The 18,453-nt window shown below is 40.8% G+C and overlaps 1 protein-coding gene across 10 annotated transcripts in view; it reads right to left on the bottom strand.

Annotated features, from left to right (window-relative positions):
* Nucleotides 1-4,366: 4,366 nt before the first annotated feature.
* Nucleotides 4,367-18,453, bottom strand: part of PSEN1 (presenilin 1) — a 52,895-nt gene continuing 38,808 nt past the window's right edge. For 5 of the 10 annotated variants that reach the window (XM_005284592.3, XM_005284591.5, XM_042849389.2 and 2 more), the window contains 4 exons: nt 16,914-17,000; nt 14,597-14,770; nt 9,365-9,483; nt 4,367-8,708 (listed from right to left, as the gene is read on the bottom strand). In XM_005284592.3, the coding sequence (XP_005284649.1) occupies nt 8,553-8,708; nt 9,365-9,483; nt 14,597-14,770; nt 16,914-17,000 (536 nt within the window). In that variant the 3' untranslated portion in view covers nt 4,367-8,552. The remainder of the gene's footprint in view (nt 8,709-9,364; nt 9,484-14,596; nt 14,771-16,913; nt 17,001-18,453) is intronic. The other 5 variants (XM_065593007.1, XM_065593006.1, XM_005284590.5 and 2 more) reach the window with 1 other exon arrangement.

Raw genomic sequence — 18,453 nt, 5'->3', positions numbered from 1 at the left:
TAAAATATTTGAGACTGAAATGCTAAAATGCTTTTATCACTTTGCAAATCCATTCGGGGAGGAAATAAGAAAAGGGTTGGATGATAACTGATTGACTTCATACTAATGTCACAATCCCACCAACAGGGACAGAACGATTGGCTGGTCTAACTCCAGTGTCACAGTCTCACCACTTAGTACAGAGAGTTGGTCGGGGCTACAGAGCCGGAAAGAAGGAAGAGGAAAGATGAGGTAAGAGGTGAAGTTACCTCTGTCATCAGAACCCTGTGGAGGGATGATCAGCTATGGATTTAGTATTTGTCAACCAGCGAGCACCACTTTGGAGAAACACTTTACGCAAACCAAATGGTTTTATTTGTACGGGTAAAGCATGCATCCTGCCAGGGGCTTGTCTCAGGCTTCAGAAAACACAAAAATGAAATGAGGTATATAGTGAATACAGATGCAGACAAAACATATTGGCTTACACATACAACGCTCAGTGGGTTACTTAACTCCAGCCTTCCATGGAGACTGTAGTGGAACTAATTATAGTGATCTAGTAATGACTAGGCCTCAGTTCTTATGCTGAGAACCAGAACTGCCAAATCTTACTAATTGGGAGGAAAACTACCTCAATCTTGGATTCGTAGGTTTAAAGTCATTCCTGGTGGCAGTGCAGAATTTTGCAGTGTTTCAATGTCACATTTAATCCCCCTCCCCGCCCCTTCAAATTATGACAGCTTTATAACCATGCTGATTTAGATGGTGTTGCCCCTTGCAGAATTTGAAAAGTTTTCGGCAGGTTTCTGATGACCCTGCAGTCACAAAGTGGTAATCTAAAACAAACAAACAAGCATGCCCTACTTTGCAGCTAGAGGGTACATTTATCCAAATATATCAAGGCACTGCACAAAGAGGTATTTCAAATTCACTTTACAGACTGAGTGTAAACTCTTGAGGGGAGAGAATCTTTCTGTACGTCTACCAAGCTTTTATGAGTCCTAAATCCCTGATTGGGGTCTACAGACACTACTACAATATAAATAAAACAGGGAAAACAAAACAGAGGATGAAGCAATTTGCTCAAAGATGATTCTATTTCTACCTCTGCTATTGGCAAACTTCGGTTTCTTTCCTCTGTCTAGTTCTCCAATCCCTAGTCCATATTGCCTCCAAAAAGGGTCTAGTAGATTCACATAGTCATAGCAGTGAGAGGTCTGTCCTATCACGTTCATTTTGCATTATTTTCCTAGTGGCAGTGTTCCTATTAACCCTTTGTAGACTCCTCGCTTCAGAAAATCCTCATCAAATGGTATCAGACTGGACAGCAGCTTTAAGACAGTAATATTTCTTCATGCCGTTGTCGCTCTACTCCTCTCTCGCATAACCTGCCTTGAAGATCCCAAAGAAGATAATCAAATGACAGCTTCAGCTCCACAGGAAGTGAGATTAAAGGATTTATTGCTGCTATGGCAACGGCCAAGTTCTACAGTCCTTAAAATAGTTTTGAAACCTTAGCAGATAACTGGGAGTTTATCTATGACTCACCTACAGGATTCAGTACTAGTTACCCGAAGCCTTGACACTCACTTTATAAAAAGAAACCCTATTATAAAATGTAACACTTTTTCTTTTTAACATGTATTTTCATCCTGTACTTGGAACTCCCTGTTAATTGATGCTGAGAATAGAAACAGTGGTTGGATCCTTAATTATAGCGCTCTGATCACAGCTCTGTAAATAATATTTGGTGGGAGTTGCCCCAGATATTTTACATTGAGAGACCAGCTCCTGTTTCAGTTCTGTCCTCCATGTGGTGCCTGTTTCATGTCCTGAGTTGAGAACAAGTCCCCTTTGCTGAAACTGAATGTGACAATAAGGTAGTGAATAAATAACCAAACATGTAGTTACAACATAAAGGCCAGACACCACCATCTTTGTCAAACCTCCCATTGGCATCTGTGGGTGTTTTGCTGTGGACTGAAGGTAGGGTGTAATCTTACATGTATATCCTGGTGCACTGACCATAATTAAAAAATGGGATTAGGCTCTGTGTGCCAAATACATTTGATACCTGTGCAGTGGGCCCTGGTACTTCAGGGGATAATACAGACACTAACTGAGGGAGTTAGGACACTTCTCTTTGGGGCAGATTATTCCATGATGGAGTTGTTTGCAATGTCCTCTGCAGCATCTGGCACTGACTAGAAGGACCATCGGGTCTATATGGTATGACAATTTGTATGCAACAATTACACTGGAGAAGCAACAGAATTCAGCTTGTGCTGTCTTCTGAGGAGTGTTCTCCTTGGTTTTCAGCCATCACATCAATGAGCATGGAACCGTGCTTAGTTGTGGCTAGTGCTAACCCGATCAAAGGGGTAAACAGCTTAGTCACTGAAGTTTGCATTCAGAATCTCCTCTTCTGACAAGGGGAAGTTCTGTCGAGTAAGATGTTGCCCTTTTCACATTGTTTACAGACTAAAATTGCACTTAAAAAACCAAGAGTACACAGGAATTATCTATTAATGCCACCTGAAGACAAATTAAAAGCATCACCCAAATGTGAATGCAGTTTTAAAAATTGTAAAGGCCCCAGTTCAGACTTGGTGTAGCCTTACTGAAGGCTAGTATTTATTTATTATAGCACCCACAATATACCAAGTACTTTACAAACAATGAAGATAAATGGTCCCCTGCTCTGAGCTGAGGAGTTACTGCCACTTACAGCAGATCAAAATTTGATCCTAAACTTTTGCTAATTAATTCAGTCACCTCTCATGCCTCAGTTGCAATTTCCCAGCAATTCAGAATCTAACAATGTCTCCATTGCAGGCAGAGCAGCCCTTTCCATGGTAATGGAGGGATGGCAAAATCTCAAACATCAATTCAGAGTAATCTCATGTTACACAGACCAGGTGATTATATTAAAGAGGAAGGGAGTAAGAAAAGAGACTCAAAGTGAAGCGGTGAATAAATTGTTAGGATTTTACTTTGCAAATCCTGAGATTTTAGAATGGTAAAGCAAGTATTCTCAGTTCTGTATTTAAAAAGATACACATTTCAGCAAGACAATACTTCTTAGAAAGACCCAACAGCCTGAATTAAGTCCAAAGTCTTCATTCTAGAGAAGGTGCTGCCTCTCTGAGCATTTATATGTAACCTTGAACGATCCCCAAGATATCAGTCCTTAAAACTGGGACATTATTTAAAACATCCCTGAAATGTTATTAGCTAGAATTTCTCCCTCTCAGGCCTTATGTGGTTGGATTCATGGTAACTATGATACCAGGCTTTATAGGCAGAAGCATACAAAAATAGTACCAATAGTTTGTTTTTTAAAACGGAACATTTCTTATATGTTAAACAGAATAGAAAATTTCTTACCAATACTTTCCTCCTACAATTCTGGATGTCTGAGAAATAGCAAGCCGTGAACAGATGTGGGGAGGGTTATAAAAAACCAAAGTTCTGAAGGAAAGAAGTACTCCTTTTGGTGAGCTTGCTCAAAAGTTGGTATTTATTTCTGGGCCACCCCCTGCAGCACCTTCAGGCCAAAGGAGGCCTCAGCAGAAGACAGAAGATCCACCTCATAGTGCTTGGTTAATGAAGGTGTTAGCTGTAGACCAAGTGGCTGCTGTGAGAACTCCAATGAAACCCATGCAAACAAGCTACAGACCAAAATTATGTACTGAACCATTCTTGAGCAGCTACATTTGAGAAAGTCTTAAATTGCTTGTGGATAATTCAACAATACCACCACAGCTAATTTCATCACAAATTATTTGCTGAGTTCTGTTCATAATTTGAGTTCCATTTTCTATTTTAACAGAGACAGGACAAATCCCAGTAAAGGAAACTTAAGTTTCCACACAACAGTGGTAAAATTGACTTAAATTTGCATCACTCAATAGGAATAAAATGGATATGTTACAGTTTGAGGGGTGTAAGGTTTTCCCCCCACTCTTACAGCTGTGAAATCAGTATTCAGTGTTGTACATTTAGATGCTGTTTGTGAGGGGATTTCTTCCCGAATGACCTACATAAATGTTGCCTGACTACGATTATTTTTGCTGCATAAAACATCCTGAATTTCAACAATTTTATATCGCTTATTTCACGCCTTAATTATGTCTCATGTGGGTTCCTATAATTGGTTTTGACAGATTCTCCAAATTAATATGAAAGGAAGCTTTAAAAATGTGTTTTTATGGGAATCTAGTTTGAAGAAATTATTCCTTTGGGAAATAAGAGGCTTTTAAACATCTCTTTAAGACAAGATTCTTGTTCTTTAAATACTGAAGCTAAAATCTGCAGTGTTTAGGCCTCCAATAGAAGTTTAATGTTTAATATAATCATATTGAAACCACGACAATCAGCAAAGTTAAGATCCATGCATTCTTTATTTTAAATGATTAGACAAAGGAAAATTTGCAATAATCTATCAAAACTGTATTTTATCAAGGATTGGAAAGGTGTTTAAAAAACTTATTCACATTCAATTCAGATTATGTACAAACCAGTGTCTGTAAAAAAGAAAACAGCAAATGCTTGAGTGTAAAATAATCCAATTCTAATTCATATTCCAGCATTCCCAATGACCAAATTTATGCTGTAAAACAAGATACTACCATAGTGCAGACGTGTTCCACAGTCTTCATTATACTGGTCTCAACAGCATAGCTGTCAAAACAGTTCACCCCTACCCCCTTTTATTTATTTATTTGTTTTGAGAAGTTTCCTAACACTTCATCATCCGTCCGGAAATTCCACTCAAATGTAGTCCAGGATAATTCTCCCTCACTGTGGTAATGGCAGAACAGTTGCCATGTACAGTACCAGAGTCCAAACAACAAATGCATGGTCTGCTTTTTACTCCAAGGAGGTTAGCCACTTTCAGCAGAGTTCAGCCCTTGAGTATTTGGCTTCAAATCAGGATTTGCTCCCAGGACAGTTTGAACATGGCGCTCTACACAAGCACCTCGACCTCCAGACTCGCCCTACACTGACTACATCTGAACGCAGATGCACCACAGTCAGGAGCTTCCAGTTATTTATAGTAGCAGCATTCAGTATAGCCATGAAAATAATTCCCTATTTACAAATATCTGTTATACCTATCTGCTCTGGACTAAATCCGAAAATAAAAGCAATGAGGAAGAAAACACATGGTATAAATCCAAGCGGACATTTTTAAGCACTCTTACAACTTGATGTTTTGGTTTATGACATTTTGCAGATGAGTAGCCACGAAAAAAGACTAATCGCTTATGAAAGTTTGAAAAGTAGGGAAGCTATCAAAGAAGACAGAATTTAGTCTTGAAGCCACAACAATTACTGGTGAATCAAATGTGACAGACATGTTTGGAACACAGAGGAGAAAGATCCACAGCTACTGGGATAACACAATAAAAGCTAAGAGCTTCTGCAGACTGAGGTGTTGTCAATAGTGTTCTAATTTAGGAATCGATAACCCCCTCAAAGAGCTATAAAATATACCAGAAATCTCTGGATTATACAAAGTAGACCAGATTGAAATAATCCAATAACAAATTAGATTTGTATTTTTATGGAAGGGTAAAAGAGAAATTATGACAGGACTTAACTTCATACTTGTGCATTAAACTCCAAATCCAGGAAATGCAGAATGAACACTATTCAGTACTTGGTCCAGAAGGGTTAATTAAGAAGTGGTCTAGCATCACAGTATCGCATTCAGCACATGTGCTACCGTACTTCGGTGTAAAAGGGCAAATTCAGGAGAGTTTCAATCTTACTTTTGCATTTCCTGGCTTTAGCAAGTGTACTCAAGGCTTAATGTTATTATATTGGTGTATAATCTCCACCACAACCTTCTGTAACATAGCTAGAAATTAAAACTCCAGGATGGCAGAATTTTAGGCAGTGGAAGACTGGCAATTTAAATGTTTTGAGGATTCTGAGTTGTTCTTCAAGGGCCAGATCCAACACTCAGTGAAGTAAATAGAAAGGTTCCTGTTTACTTCAACAGGCATTAGATTGGGCGTTAAGGGAGTCAGAGTTCCAGCAGTGACTATTTCTCACAAAAGATAACCTCTGCATTTTACTAATAACTCTGTTAACTGAGACTTGGCTCAGATGTACAAACAGATGATAGTGGTACCAACTTTTGGCAATCCTTTTCTATATAAAGAACAAGCAATAGTTAGAATGCCCAAAAACAAACAAAAAAACAAACAAACAAACAAAAAACACAGCTGAATTTCTCTGAGATTAATGCTGATGAGAGGATCAAGTAACAACAGTAAAGAAAACTCAAACTGTAGAAAACTTTGTATTAAAAATCCAATTTTAAATGAAGTTCCACTCAAGTAATATCTGGGACAGTGAACTAGTCCTTACAATTACACAGGCAGTTCTGACCTAGACAGCCAGAATGAGTACCAAGATGTGGTTACTTTATTAATGTTATCCATAATGAATTCAACAGGCAAATGCAGCCACTACCTAGAATGCGAATACTTTCAGATTAGAAGTGTGTGCGCACCTTATTTGATGTAACTGCCCTGATTTCCAGGTGCCAACATTCTGTGGCTAGTAGAGATTTCACTGGGCAATACGTAGAAGTTCCCAAGGACATTAAAGATGAGGCAGTTAAAGAAAGCAAAGCCTTCTTGGTATGCAACACAAATGCAAACACCTCAACATATTACCCAGTACTCAAACAACAACTTGAAAACGTGCATGACGTCTCAGTCCTATTACTACTCCATGTTTTCTGAAGTTGAGCTCCTTCTGGAGGGGAAAAAGTTTACTTCAGAGGCTCTGTTTATACTGGTTTTGTCCATTAGGTGCCCAATATTAAATTTACATAAACTGCAATGCCATCAACAGTCAAACGTTTCCATCCACTCTATGCTTCATTGAGCTCAGCTGCACCAAAACCAGGCTCTTCGCTTACACAAAACGTTTTTCTCCAATCTCATCCTCCCAAAAATGTCCCATTCTAAAAAATGTTCACCAAACACCAAATCATTGTAGTTTTAAATAAAGAATGACAACAAAACAAATTAAGGTGGGGTTATTAAGTTTAGTTTCAATTTTTCACTTTGTATAAAGGCTAACAACCCATAGGCCTCCTTTCAGCTGTTCTGGGACTCTCTTCTCCCTTCTTAAGCTTCTCCAGGTTTCTCCAATCTCGTATTCCATCACGCCTCACTATAACTGGGAAAAAAGGCCATACTTTTTATTCCCAAGCAACACTAAGTGATGTCTCACTTGACTAATGAATATTAATTTATCAATACACTACATAAAATAAAATCACTCAGCGTTAGGTGTTAGCCTGAAATAAGCTTGAATGGCTGATACTAAAGCTTAACATGTAACAGAGAAGTCAACTGACTGTTACTTAGGAAAAACATTGCCCTTCATTTTAATTTGCTGTAATCCAGATCCTTTCAACTATATGTTTTTGGAGAGAAAGGTTTGAAGGAAACTGCAGAATGTTACTAAAAATAACTCTCCATTTCTCTACACCTGACAATAGAAGGTTAAAATCCTGGAATGCTTTGGATGGAGATGCTGCTGCAAATGTCTGCCTATTTCATATGCCCAAAGATCCAGTGGGGGAGAACGGGAACTCAGAGCAATGCAGTACTGTGTGGCAAATTGCCATCTAAAGGCAGGGTTTGAATTGTTATTCTAGCAAAGATTAGCAAGACGACAAAAATAAATCCAGAAATTGTCATGTAATTTTAGTAAAGAAAATTTTTAGAGTATTAGTCCTCCAACCTTTTACAAAGATCCATGTTAGGACCTCATGATTGACTTGTTCCAAACTATTCAGTCCAAGCCTTGGTAGCTACATTAGAAATTGGCAGCGGTAGTACAGGATGCACGCTCTGTGCTTGAGAATGCAAAGTGTTAGTAATTTGAGTACAGGCTCTTGTTCCAGTGTGAAAATAAGCTTTTAGCCTTATCAAAACCAAGCACACTTAGGCACAGAGGCTATTAAGGGGTGGAACTCTCTTTAGGAGAGACTATTTTCTTTCTCCTTCGGTCCCATTGTTGCAATACCTGGCCTTTTCCTAATGACCCAAAGTGGGGTCAGGACTCAACTGGTGAAAAACATTGCTTTAAAGGTTTATATTGGATTGACTCTCTTCAAATGGTTTACATGTCAAATCAAACAGAACTTTGCTAACTTCCTTTGTTTAACCTCATGGCAGTCTGAGTGCCTTCAGCGTTGGGAAAATATCAACCTATACCCAGGGCTCACGTTGCTGGTAGAAGCATTAGCAGCTTTTACACAGGTGGTCCTTATTACATGTTATCATTTAGAGATTGCTTATGACATAATGGCATCCAAGTTAGTCCATCCATTGAGAAAAAACCCTTTTTACACAGAAGAATCATATGGTACCCAGTGCAGTAGCTCAGGAAAACATGGGAGGAAGTTGCAATGATTCAGGCCAGAAATCTTGAGCATTGAACTTCACTGTCATGTGAGGACCAAGTAAAAATCCCTTTTTCCTCCCAGATTTTCTAGAGTCAATATAAATGTCCATAGAATATCAACTTCAACTGTGCTAGATATAAAACTGATGGAATGCTAGCTGGTCCATAAAGGGCTGCACCAAGTTATCTGTGGCAAAGTAGAAAACGAGCCCAAAGGTTATGGAGATTGGAAGAGCTGGTAAAGCCTTCTTAAAGATGGCAAGAAGCAGTAGAGTAAGGCACAGACCCTGGAAAGAAGAACAAGGAGACGTTACATGGTAAAACTCAAGCCAGCAAAAATATTTACACTCTACCCAGATATAACGCGACCCAATATAACACACATTCGGATATAACGCGGTAAAGGAGTGCTCGGGGGGGAGAGGGGCTGCACGCTCCAGCGGATCAAAGCAAGTTCGATACAACACAGTTTCACCTATAACGTGGTAAGATTTTTTTGGCTCCCGAGGACAGTATTATATTGGGGTAGAAGTGTATTACAGAACACATCAAGCTGAAGGGCTGACAAAAGGGTTGGTCAATTACATTCTTTTGCTTTTCCACATTGTGTAGTAAGTATTAATCCTGACATTAATAGCATTCAAAGTAACTCACTAATGAGCCCACTGAGTGAAGCACTGAAGGATATATTTAAAATCCCACTGAAATCAATGGGACATAAACATGAACTTAGATGCTGTGCTGAACTGAAACTTAAGTGACTGATCCTGCTTCAACTGAAATCCACAGCAAAACTTGCAGTTTAAGACCATGACGGCAAGATCAGGCACTGAATAACCAATATGCAAAATCCCAAAGGAAAATATACAACAGCAGCCCGCTTGGTCACTGAAGAATGCACTGAAATATCACCACCACCACCACCACATTACATTATACTCACAATTAGTATAGCTACAAAACAGGCTAAAGTTGTGTTCCAGTCTCCACTTGCTGTTGCTGAGGCCTTGCCAACCAGAACACTGTAGAAAATGAAATCTCCTAAACCAAGCTTTACTCCCCCTGCAATGGTAAAAATATGGGAGCATTACATAAAGACCCAAAACAACCCACACCAATAGCCACAGCAAATGACTTCCGTTGCACGTATCCGACAGAATAATCCAAGGAACCAATAGGACACCCAAAAGGAACTAGCAGATTCTTCTTGACCCTCCTGCTGTAGAGCTGTTCCAGTCTCCAATACACATGAATGATATGTCGCAGCTTGCCAGTACACTTCATTGTATCGAGTTATAAACAGATTAAATGTCACAAATCAAACATAAGAGAAATTTTTTTTTTACGCACACCCCCATTTTAAATTAAGTTAGCAAGGAGTCAAAATGGGAGGCTGGGAATTAATGAGAAGTAGAATTTTTTCAGAAGCCATTTTAAAGCAACAAGGGAAGAAGCACTTATCAGCATGACTCTCTCTACCAAATAAACACTGACATCAGGAAAAGGAATTTAAAAGGGAAAAATGAATAGAATACTCAAAAATAAAATGTTCTGGAAGAAAAGGATAGCCAAAACGCAGTTCATAGAGTTCTACTATGTAGCATGTAGCTGACTTCATCTTTCGTACAGAGGTGTGGCTAGCAAAAACTGCAGGTCCCAACAGAGTACTCCATTTTGACACAAACAGGGGTCATTTCTAACATCTCTAGAGTAAAAAGAAGGACCTCTGCCCATTTGCTCCACTTTATGCAAATTAGATGAGGTCTTCAGACTCCTAATAATTGCGAGTGTGACTCTGAATTGAGCAAGTTTGGATGTTCCTGTTATATTTGTTATAGATCTAAGCCACTTTCAATTGTTTCATTTTACAGCAACATTTGCCAAAAGACTATTCCTACTACCCTGCCTAGTGGGCAGATGAGTCACTTGTTATTTTGCAGTTTCCACTTACATATCTTCCAGTGCACAAACCAACCTCCAGCAAAACATTCCAGTGACCTCTTGTGTCTCCTACAGAGTCCTTCTTATGATAGCTCTGAAAGGCTCTTTGTGTAATTATGATGCATCTTTCAGATTAAATGGGTGTTTGTGGTTCTGCAGTACATGGACCCTTCAAAAGTGCATGAGCCAATGTGCTCGTTTTTGTGGTAATTACCACCTTGGCAGGGACTTTAGTAGCATAATATCCAATTAACAGCATTTCTGTAAAACAGAAGTAAAGAAGATTTCCTGTATATTTGTTCTACTAAATAAGGCTCAGACAGTGCCATAGCTTTTTCAAAGCCTCTATGTCAAGGCTGTCAAACACCCAGATGGTGGGAAGATCCAGCCCCTTGGATACTCTCATCTAGCCCACAGCTCCCTTCGTCACATCAGTGTAATCCAGCTCTGGACTCGCTCTGAAGGAACCAAGGGAGAGCTGGAGATCGAGTGGGCACCTGCTGAAGAGGAAGAGCTCAGGAGTGAGCTTATGCCTGATTGGCCATATGCAAGGAAGCCCCAGCATGCCTCCTCCTGCTATGGCAGCTGCCTTTGCATCTTCTGCCACTGGGACTGAGCCCCATTGCTTCGGAGCTTCCCTTGCCTCTCAAATTGTTTCTGCTCATCCTGGCCTAGCGGGAAGGGCCCCAGAGCTCTGCTACCCTAGATGAGGCACAGGTGGTCTTCTGCCCTGGGGAGGGAAATCTAGGGCTCCTCTTCTCCCAGCAGCTCCTCTCTCCTTCTCTCTTCTCCCCCTTTGTCCTCTTCTTCCCTCTCCCTCTCCTCATCTTTCCCTCAGGGTTCCTGATAACCCCATCAAGCCCTGCAGCACGAGGTTTATGGGAGTAGGTCCTCCTCTTCCCATCATGTTTTTCTTGTCACTGCTGCCTCCACCAACCAATCCAGCCTTCTGTTACTTTTCAGACAAGGGGAAAGGAAGAATTAACTTAGCTAAACAGGTGCAATCTACAGTCAGAGGAGACTGGAAAACATGCTCCTTACCGGTGAGTTTTATTTCTCTGGCCCACAAACCCCAAATCAAAGTACACTTTGGCCCTCACCTCAGAATTAGTTTGACACTCCCACTCTAAGCTATAATTATTGGGTTTTTCTAGAGAGATCCTCAACAGTTCCCTTCTGAACTCAAACGAGTTCCCATATTTTAACCATTCCCCACATTTATTTTTCAGCCTAGGTCTACACTTAAAAATTAGATCAATCTAGCTATGTCGCTCAGGGCTGTGAAAAATTATCAACCTATCTGCTGCCTGGATGGATTGACTGATGGATTATCTACATCGATGGAAAAACCCCTTCCATAAAGGTACGAAGGGTCTATGCTAGATCGGCATAGCTGCAGCGCCATAGCTGTGCTGCTGTAGTGTAGACATACTTCATTCATATGGCCATTAGCTGGATGAAACTCTCTGCATCCCATCAGCACTGATCTTTCATTTGCAAAGTGGTCCTCTGTTTTGCAGGGACTCAGCATGGCTGCCCCTGAGCCTCTGCTAGCACAGGAGCAGGGTGTTACCGTACACCCCTTCCACTCAGTTCTTGTCCATGTTCACTAGAAATTTCCTGTGAATCTGGGAGGACTGCAGCTCAGGCTGCAACAGTGTGGGGAAAAAAACTCCTAGACTGCCATTAGACAGGCAGTCCCATGAGGGACAGACTCCAGAAACCCTTTTCTTTACTATCTCTTAAACCTCTATGGTGGTTTCAGCTCTTTCAAACTGTGAGACAGACAGTCCCAAAACCACAGAGTTTGTAGTAAATCAAGATTACTGGCGAGGGGAGGGGAGAAGAGATTAAAACAAAAGAAACAGACTGCATAAAACAGCTAGTCTTAAACCCAGCAAAAGCAACTTAGGTCACTACTGGAAAATCAGCAGCACCTTATACGTCTCATCTCCCTGGAGTCCCTCAGTACCACCGCTCAGGTTACTCTGATCTGATCTCCCCTAAGACTTAACCATTATGTGTTTCCTAAATTCATTCAAGATCATGTTCACTGCTTTGGACCAACTCTTTTGGTTCCTGTTTATCCTGTAAGAACTATTACAGTTTGGAGCCTTTAGAATGTGTACACACACAATAGGGTCTCCCAGCCCCACTTCAACATCTCATTTACAAGGATAGTTTCCCATACCCCTAAAGGCCATGCTTTCGCATCTTAATTGTCTTGACTGGAGGTGCCAATCCAAACATAACTCAGTCTGTCTTTAAAGAGACCGGTTTTATTTTTTTTATAAGTCACCTTTCACTTTATTGTACTCTATCAGCTATGAAGCACTGTCAAATTAACACTGATCTGTCACAGACGATACCAAGCTAGATGCCAAGTGAAACACTGTATGGCAGCACATTCCAATCCTACTAGATTACCAGGCTCCACGAGTATTAACAACATTTATTTTAATTCCTGGTGGAAAGGTTCCTTGTTAAAACTAAAAAGTCATTTTGGAAACAACTTCTGAATATCTAAAAGATCCGGAATTGCAGCTACTATTCAAAATTTAATTTCTCATCATATTGGGAAGCGCTAATTTAATGAAAAATGAAGTATTTGAAAATGGAAAGAATTATGCAGAGTTAGGACTAGCAGTTGTCCTGATCTCAGTTCTAAAGGGCTTTCAAGAGACAGCTATAGAAGGAAATTGATGCCTTACAGTTACTTCTCACTGACTACAGTGATTAATAACCCAAGCTCCGGAGACAGATGCTAAACTTTAAGGGAAAAATTCAGTGGGACCCTTACGGGATGCATCCAGTACAGAATTTGTTCACTTACCTTTATTAGCAAAGTGACATTAAAAAAAATTACTTACAACATCCCAACTCACTCTTAAAAACACAAAACTAGTGCTTCGCAGTAACAGACTGTATCACTGCTTGCTCTGCACAGTGATCACTGCATGCTAAAACAATTCTCTCTCAAGTCATGTTGAACAGTAACTTGACAAAAAAGGCAGTATTCAGAATGCTGTCTTACCATGCTGATGATATTAAACATTTAAATACTGTTGCAGCGTATTAAACGCTCAGTGATCAGTGCAATAGCTACAAAGCTACTGCCACACAACGTGAATTTCCCAACATACTTCTAACAAGTTATTGCTGGCAGACAAGTATGACCAGCAGCACTGTAAATATGCTACTAGAACTACTGATTGTAGAAATAGAGGGAGAAAGACACACATCTTGGAACAATTTATTATTTTCTTCATTTAAAATACCCACGGGGCAGGGAGAAAAAGTGCCTACAGCCTGGGATAGGAGTCTAACAATTATTTTAAATAACAATCCATTCAGAAAACTATAACTGTCTACCAACACAGCCAGTCTACACATAAAAGAATTAGGTCAGTTATTAAAAGACTAAAATACACTTCACCCCACTCCCAAGACCCCCTGTGCCCTTAAGTGTCCTCCCCAAAAGCTCTAGCAAAGAAAGAGGCTTTGCAGTTTACTCCGAAGGTCAGAGATTTGGGTTATTTTGGAGAAAGGTAGGCAGTAAACGCCAAAGATGCTGTTATGAAATACACCCTACTAACATCCTACCACTATAAACAAGTGCCTTCACTGATCACAACTATGGCAGTAACACATGGGGAGAGAGTGTCTGCCAGACAGGCAGGTCTGAAAATGCTTAGTGCTCTACTGGTCCAACACCACCTTACATTCCACTGGAAACAAAAAGCCTGCCTGTGCAGATCCCTGACTACTGATGTTATGTGCTCAATGCGAGACACTGCATTTAACAAGCAGGCTGCTACGGGTCGGGGGGGGGGGGGGTGGTGGAGAGAACAAGCAAGCAAGCTGCAACATCCTACATTGAACTTTGGTTTCTAATGAGACTTAACATGTAGTTTTGTGCAGAGTGTACTGCGGTATTCTAATCTTGAGGTGACAAAGGCATGGATCGCAGTTGAAAGGTCTGTATCCAAATGGATGACAATCTCTGACAACCAGCGGATTGAAAAAAGCCATTCAGATCTTTGCTGTTATATGATGGTTTAAGTCCAGCCAGTCCTGTGAAGGACATCAGGTGGGTCAACATGTCCTAATCACTGGGGACTTTTCAGCCTGTCCTTGAAATACAGTGTACTATGAAATATGAATGAATAGGCACATTATCTTTAGCTGACTGAAAATCAAATGTACATTTATTCAGTCTTGGAACGATACTTACTCTCTTCTGGGTCCTCGCTGGCTTGGGAGTTACTAGGGAGAGCCTGAACAGCAGCCCGGGATTCAGGAGTGGATTCAAGGGGCCCTATTCTGCTATTCCTTTGTTGCTCCCATTCCGGATTGAAACCTCCGTCATCCATGTCAGCATCTTCATTCTGAATCTGGTTCGCTGCGGCTCAAGGGAAGAAAATAATATAAAACCTATTTCAAAAGTGTTTCTCATACATAGACACTCCTGTTAATACAGTAAGTGACATCAGGTAACTGTCCTCCTCTAGTCGGCACTGGTGAGACCTCAGCTGAAGTCTTTAGGAAAGATGTGGACAAATTGGAGAGAGTCCAGAGGAAAGCAACAAAAATGATGAAAGGTTTAGAAAACCTGACCTATGAGGAAAGGTTAAAAAGACTGGGTATGTTTAGTCTGGAGAAAAGACGACTGAAAGGAGGGACCGTCAAATATGTTAAAAACTGTTATAAAGAGGACTGTGATCAATTGTTCTCCATGTCCACTGAAGGCAAGACAAGAAGTAATGGATGTAATCTGCCACAAGGGAAATTTTAGGATAGATATTAGGAAAAAACTTTCTAACTACACCTCTACCTCAATATAACGCTGTCCTCGGGAGCCAAAAAATCTTACCGCATTATAGGTGAAACCGCGTTATATTGAACTTGCTTTGATCCACCGGAGTGCGCAGCCCCCCCGAGCAATGCTTTACCGCGTTATATCCGAATAAGTGTTATATTGGGTAGCGTTATATTGAGGTAGCGGTGTATTAGGATAATTAAGCTCTGGAATAGGCTTACAAGGGAGGTTTTGTAATCCCTATCATTGGAGGTTTTCTAACCTGTTTTTAAAAAACACCTGCTGCCTTCCTCTGCCTCCCAGTACCTCTATGGGCCTTGGACCAGGCCCTGCAGCCTGGGGAGTTGCCAGCCTGGAGCTCCCATGGCTCTCCCCAGCCCTGCTTCACTTCCAGTACCCTTTGTGCAGGCAGCCCGACCCTGCTCTCTCCCAGCCTGAAGAGAGACTCCCCTTGGGCCTCTGGCTCAGAGCCTTTTTTATACAGGCCAGCTGTGGCCTGATTGGGGTGTGACCCAGCTGCAGCCGCTTCCCCAATCAGCCCAGCTTTTCCCCTGCCACAGCCCTCTCCCAGGACTGTTTTAAGCCCTTTAGGGCAGGACCAGGGTAACCACCCCGTTACCAGTTGGTATTGTGTTTTCCAAAGTGCATTACTCTGCACTTATCAACAGTGAATTTCATCTGCCATTTTTATTGCCCAGTCACCCAGTTTTGTGCAATCCCTTTGTAACTCTTCTCAGTCAGCTTTGGACTTAACCTTTCTGAGTAAGTTTGTATCACCTGCAAATTTTGCCACCTCACTGTTTACCCCCTTTTCCAGATCATTTATGAATATGTTGAAAAGTACTGGTCGCAGTTCAGATCCTTGGGGGTGAGGAGTGGGGGGAGTCCACTATTTACTGTGAAAACTGATCATGTATTCCTACCCTTTGTTTCCTATCTTTTAACCAGTTACAGTGAGAGGTGTTGATGCAATATGATGTTACAGCAAAATGTCATCACATTATATCATGATCTGGCATGACAACATGAGGACATTTTGTCAGCAGAATGTCTTTGAATCTCTCCAGTGAGACAACAGCTCTATACCACATGCTCTCTGGATGGGTGCCCTTAGAAAAGGGAAGAAAGCAGAATCACTCAGTATCGTAGAGAAATCTATGAATGGACTATCAGGAAACCTGATCAAATCCTGCCCTTTCAATGTGGCCTTATTCTTTAAAATATCATTTTATAAACTTTGTCTTTCCCTGCACATGGATGTTGCCTTACCACAACTATCCTCTGCATTGAGCGGAGCTCAGTCAGTACTTGTTGTTGAGACAAGTCTCTTAAATAGAAACCATGAGTTCCATAATAATGAAAAGCTGCAAGAATATTAACTGCATATTAACTGAATATAATTTGCAGTCAAGACAGATTATTTCTAGCGGGGCTTTCACTCTGAGGGAGTGGAGAACCATTTGTTGCCCTGTCTGTGCAAAAAAGTGTGTTTAAAAAGCTCCATCTGAAAGCAGGGACAGTTCTCTATGAAGTATCAGAGGGGTAGCCGTGTTAGTCTGGATCTGTAAAAAGCGGCAAAGAGTCCTTTGCATGCATCCGACGAAGTGGGTATTCACCCACAAAAGCTTACGCGCCAATACATCTGTTAGTCTATACGGTGCCACAGGACTCTCTGCCGCTTTTCTCTATGAAGATGTTCTATAATAAGATAACATGCAAAAGAAATCCTTACCTTGTTTATCATAAGTGGAGCTTTTCGAAGCTTTCCGTTGGGCTTCCGGGTCTTCCTCAGCCATGTTCACTAGCCATATCATCGTTGCTGTTGAAGAAAAGACGTTGGTCAACATGTGTCAGAGGACAAACTGTGGTGTCAGCATTGGGCTATCGTTTCTCTACTATTTTTTCTGCTGCAACTATCTTCTGTCACAGGCAGTTTTACTTCCTTTTAAAATACTTAAAGGCATACTAATAGTTGGGATGAAGTCAGTTTCAGCTACAACACATCTTCCAGATCTGACTGGATACAGACTGGTCATAATAAATGTTATAAAAATGAAAACAGTCAAGTTGCAGCTGCCTTAGAGATACAGTTTCCCATTAAGAGTACACACTGAAAAACTGAACTGATGATTCTCCTCCTACTCTCCTGTGCAGAAGCAACCAGATTTTCATTTGGAAGTATAATGACTGGTATTGAAGTAGCATCAGTTTACACAGGCAGCGCTGGTAACTATATCTATAGAAGCTATTTTTCTTTTTTAAAAGGCTGGTCACTTCTATTTTTACAATTCAATTTTATTCAATTTAAGTTGTTTATTTTTAGTTCAAGTTTGCTGTTTCCCAGCCCTAACTTCCACTTCTTGGGCATACAGAAGGGCTAAGACAGCTATGGGCAGATGTTACCAGTACAATAGAACTAAGGTTGTGACCAGTAAGTCAACCCTCACTCCATCCTACTCTTACCCCCACACCACCACACCCCCCCACCACCACACACCCCCATCACCACACCCTTCTCTCCTAAGCAGCCAGCTGGAGTCTACAACATAAGACATTTCTACTGTGCTTGACATTTTAATACAGACGCCACCTGGGTTACGGAAACCCGACTTACGCAAATCCGCACTTACAGAAAAAGTTCCATAAGCTAGAAATAGGAGGGGGGGTTTTTTTGGTGTAATTGTCGGGTATATGTTTCTGACTTATGCAAAATTCGAGTTACGCAAGGCATTCCGGAACAGAATGCTTGCGTAAGTTGGGGAGCGTCTGTACAATGATTTCTGAATTAACATGATATTTGCTAGGTTTTCAGGACATAATAGTATCCCAAAGCTAGTATGTATGGAAAATGTCAGTGGTGGATACCTGGAGATCTGACTTGTTAGGGTAACAATCTGTCTCATGAGTTGGACAGCATCACATATGCCCCACCCTTCTATATCTGAGATGGCAATATCCAGGTAATAAACTGCATTTATCATGAACTTCTGGCCAGCTTTTAAAACACTGATCTTTAATGTTAAATTTTTTTATTTTGGATGAAAACACTGCAGTTCCCCTTAAACAACTAGAGTCTTCCATTCAATTGTCAAAGTATTTTGGATTCTTTATAACTTGCCTTCTGTAGAGCCTTTCAGATGATCTCAAACAGTTTTTTCCCCCCAAAACAAGCCTCACAACACCCCTGCGAGATAGGTATTGGCCCCATTTTATACAAGACAACTGAGGTGGGGAAGATCAGATAGCGAGTTAATGTCAGAGCTAGGAAAAAG

Source organism: Chrysemys picta, chromosome 4 (genome assembly GCF_011386835.1).
Source record: "Chrysemys picta bellii isolate R12L10 chromosome 4, ASM1138683v2, whole genome shotgun sequence".
Lineage (NCBI taxonomy): Eukaryota > Metazoa > Chordata > Testudines > Emydidae > Chrysemys > Chrysemys picta.
The sequence above is the reverse complement of the archived record's forward strand: the minus strand, read 5'-3'. Positions and strand labels throughout refer to the sequence as shown.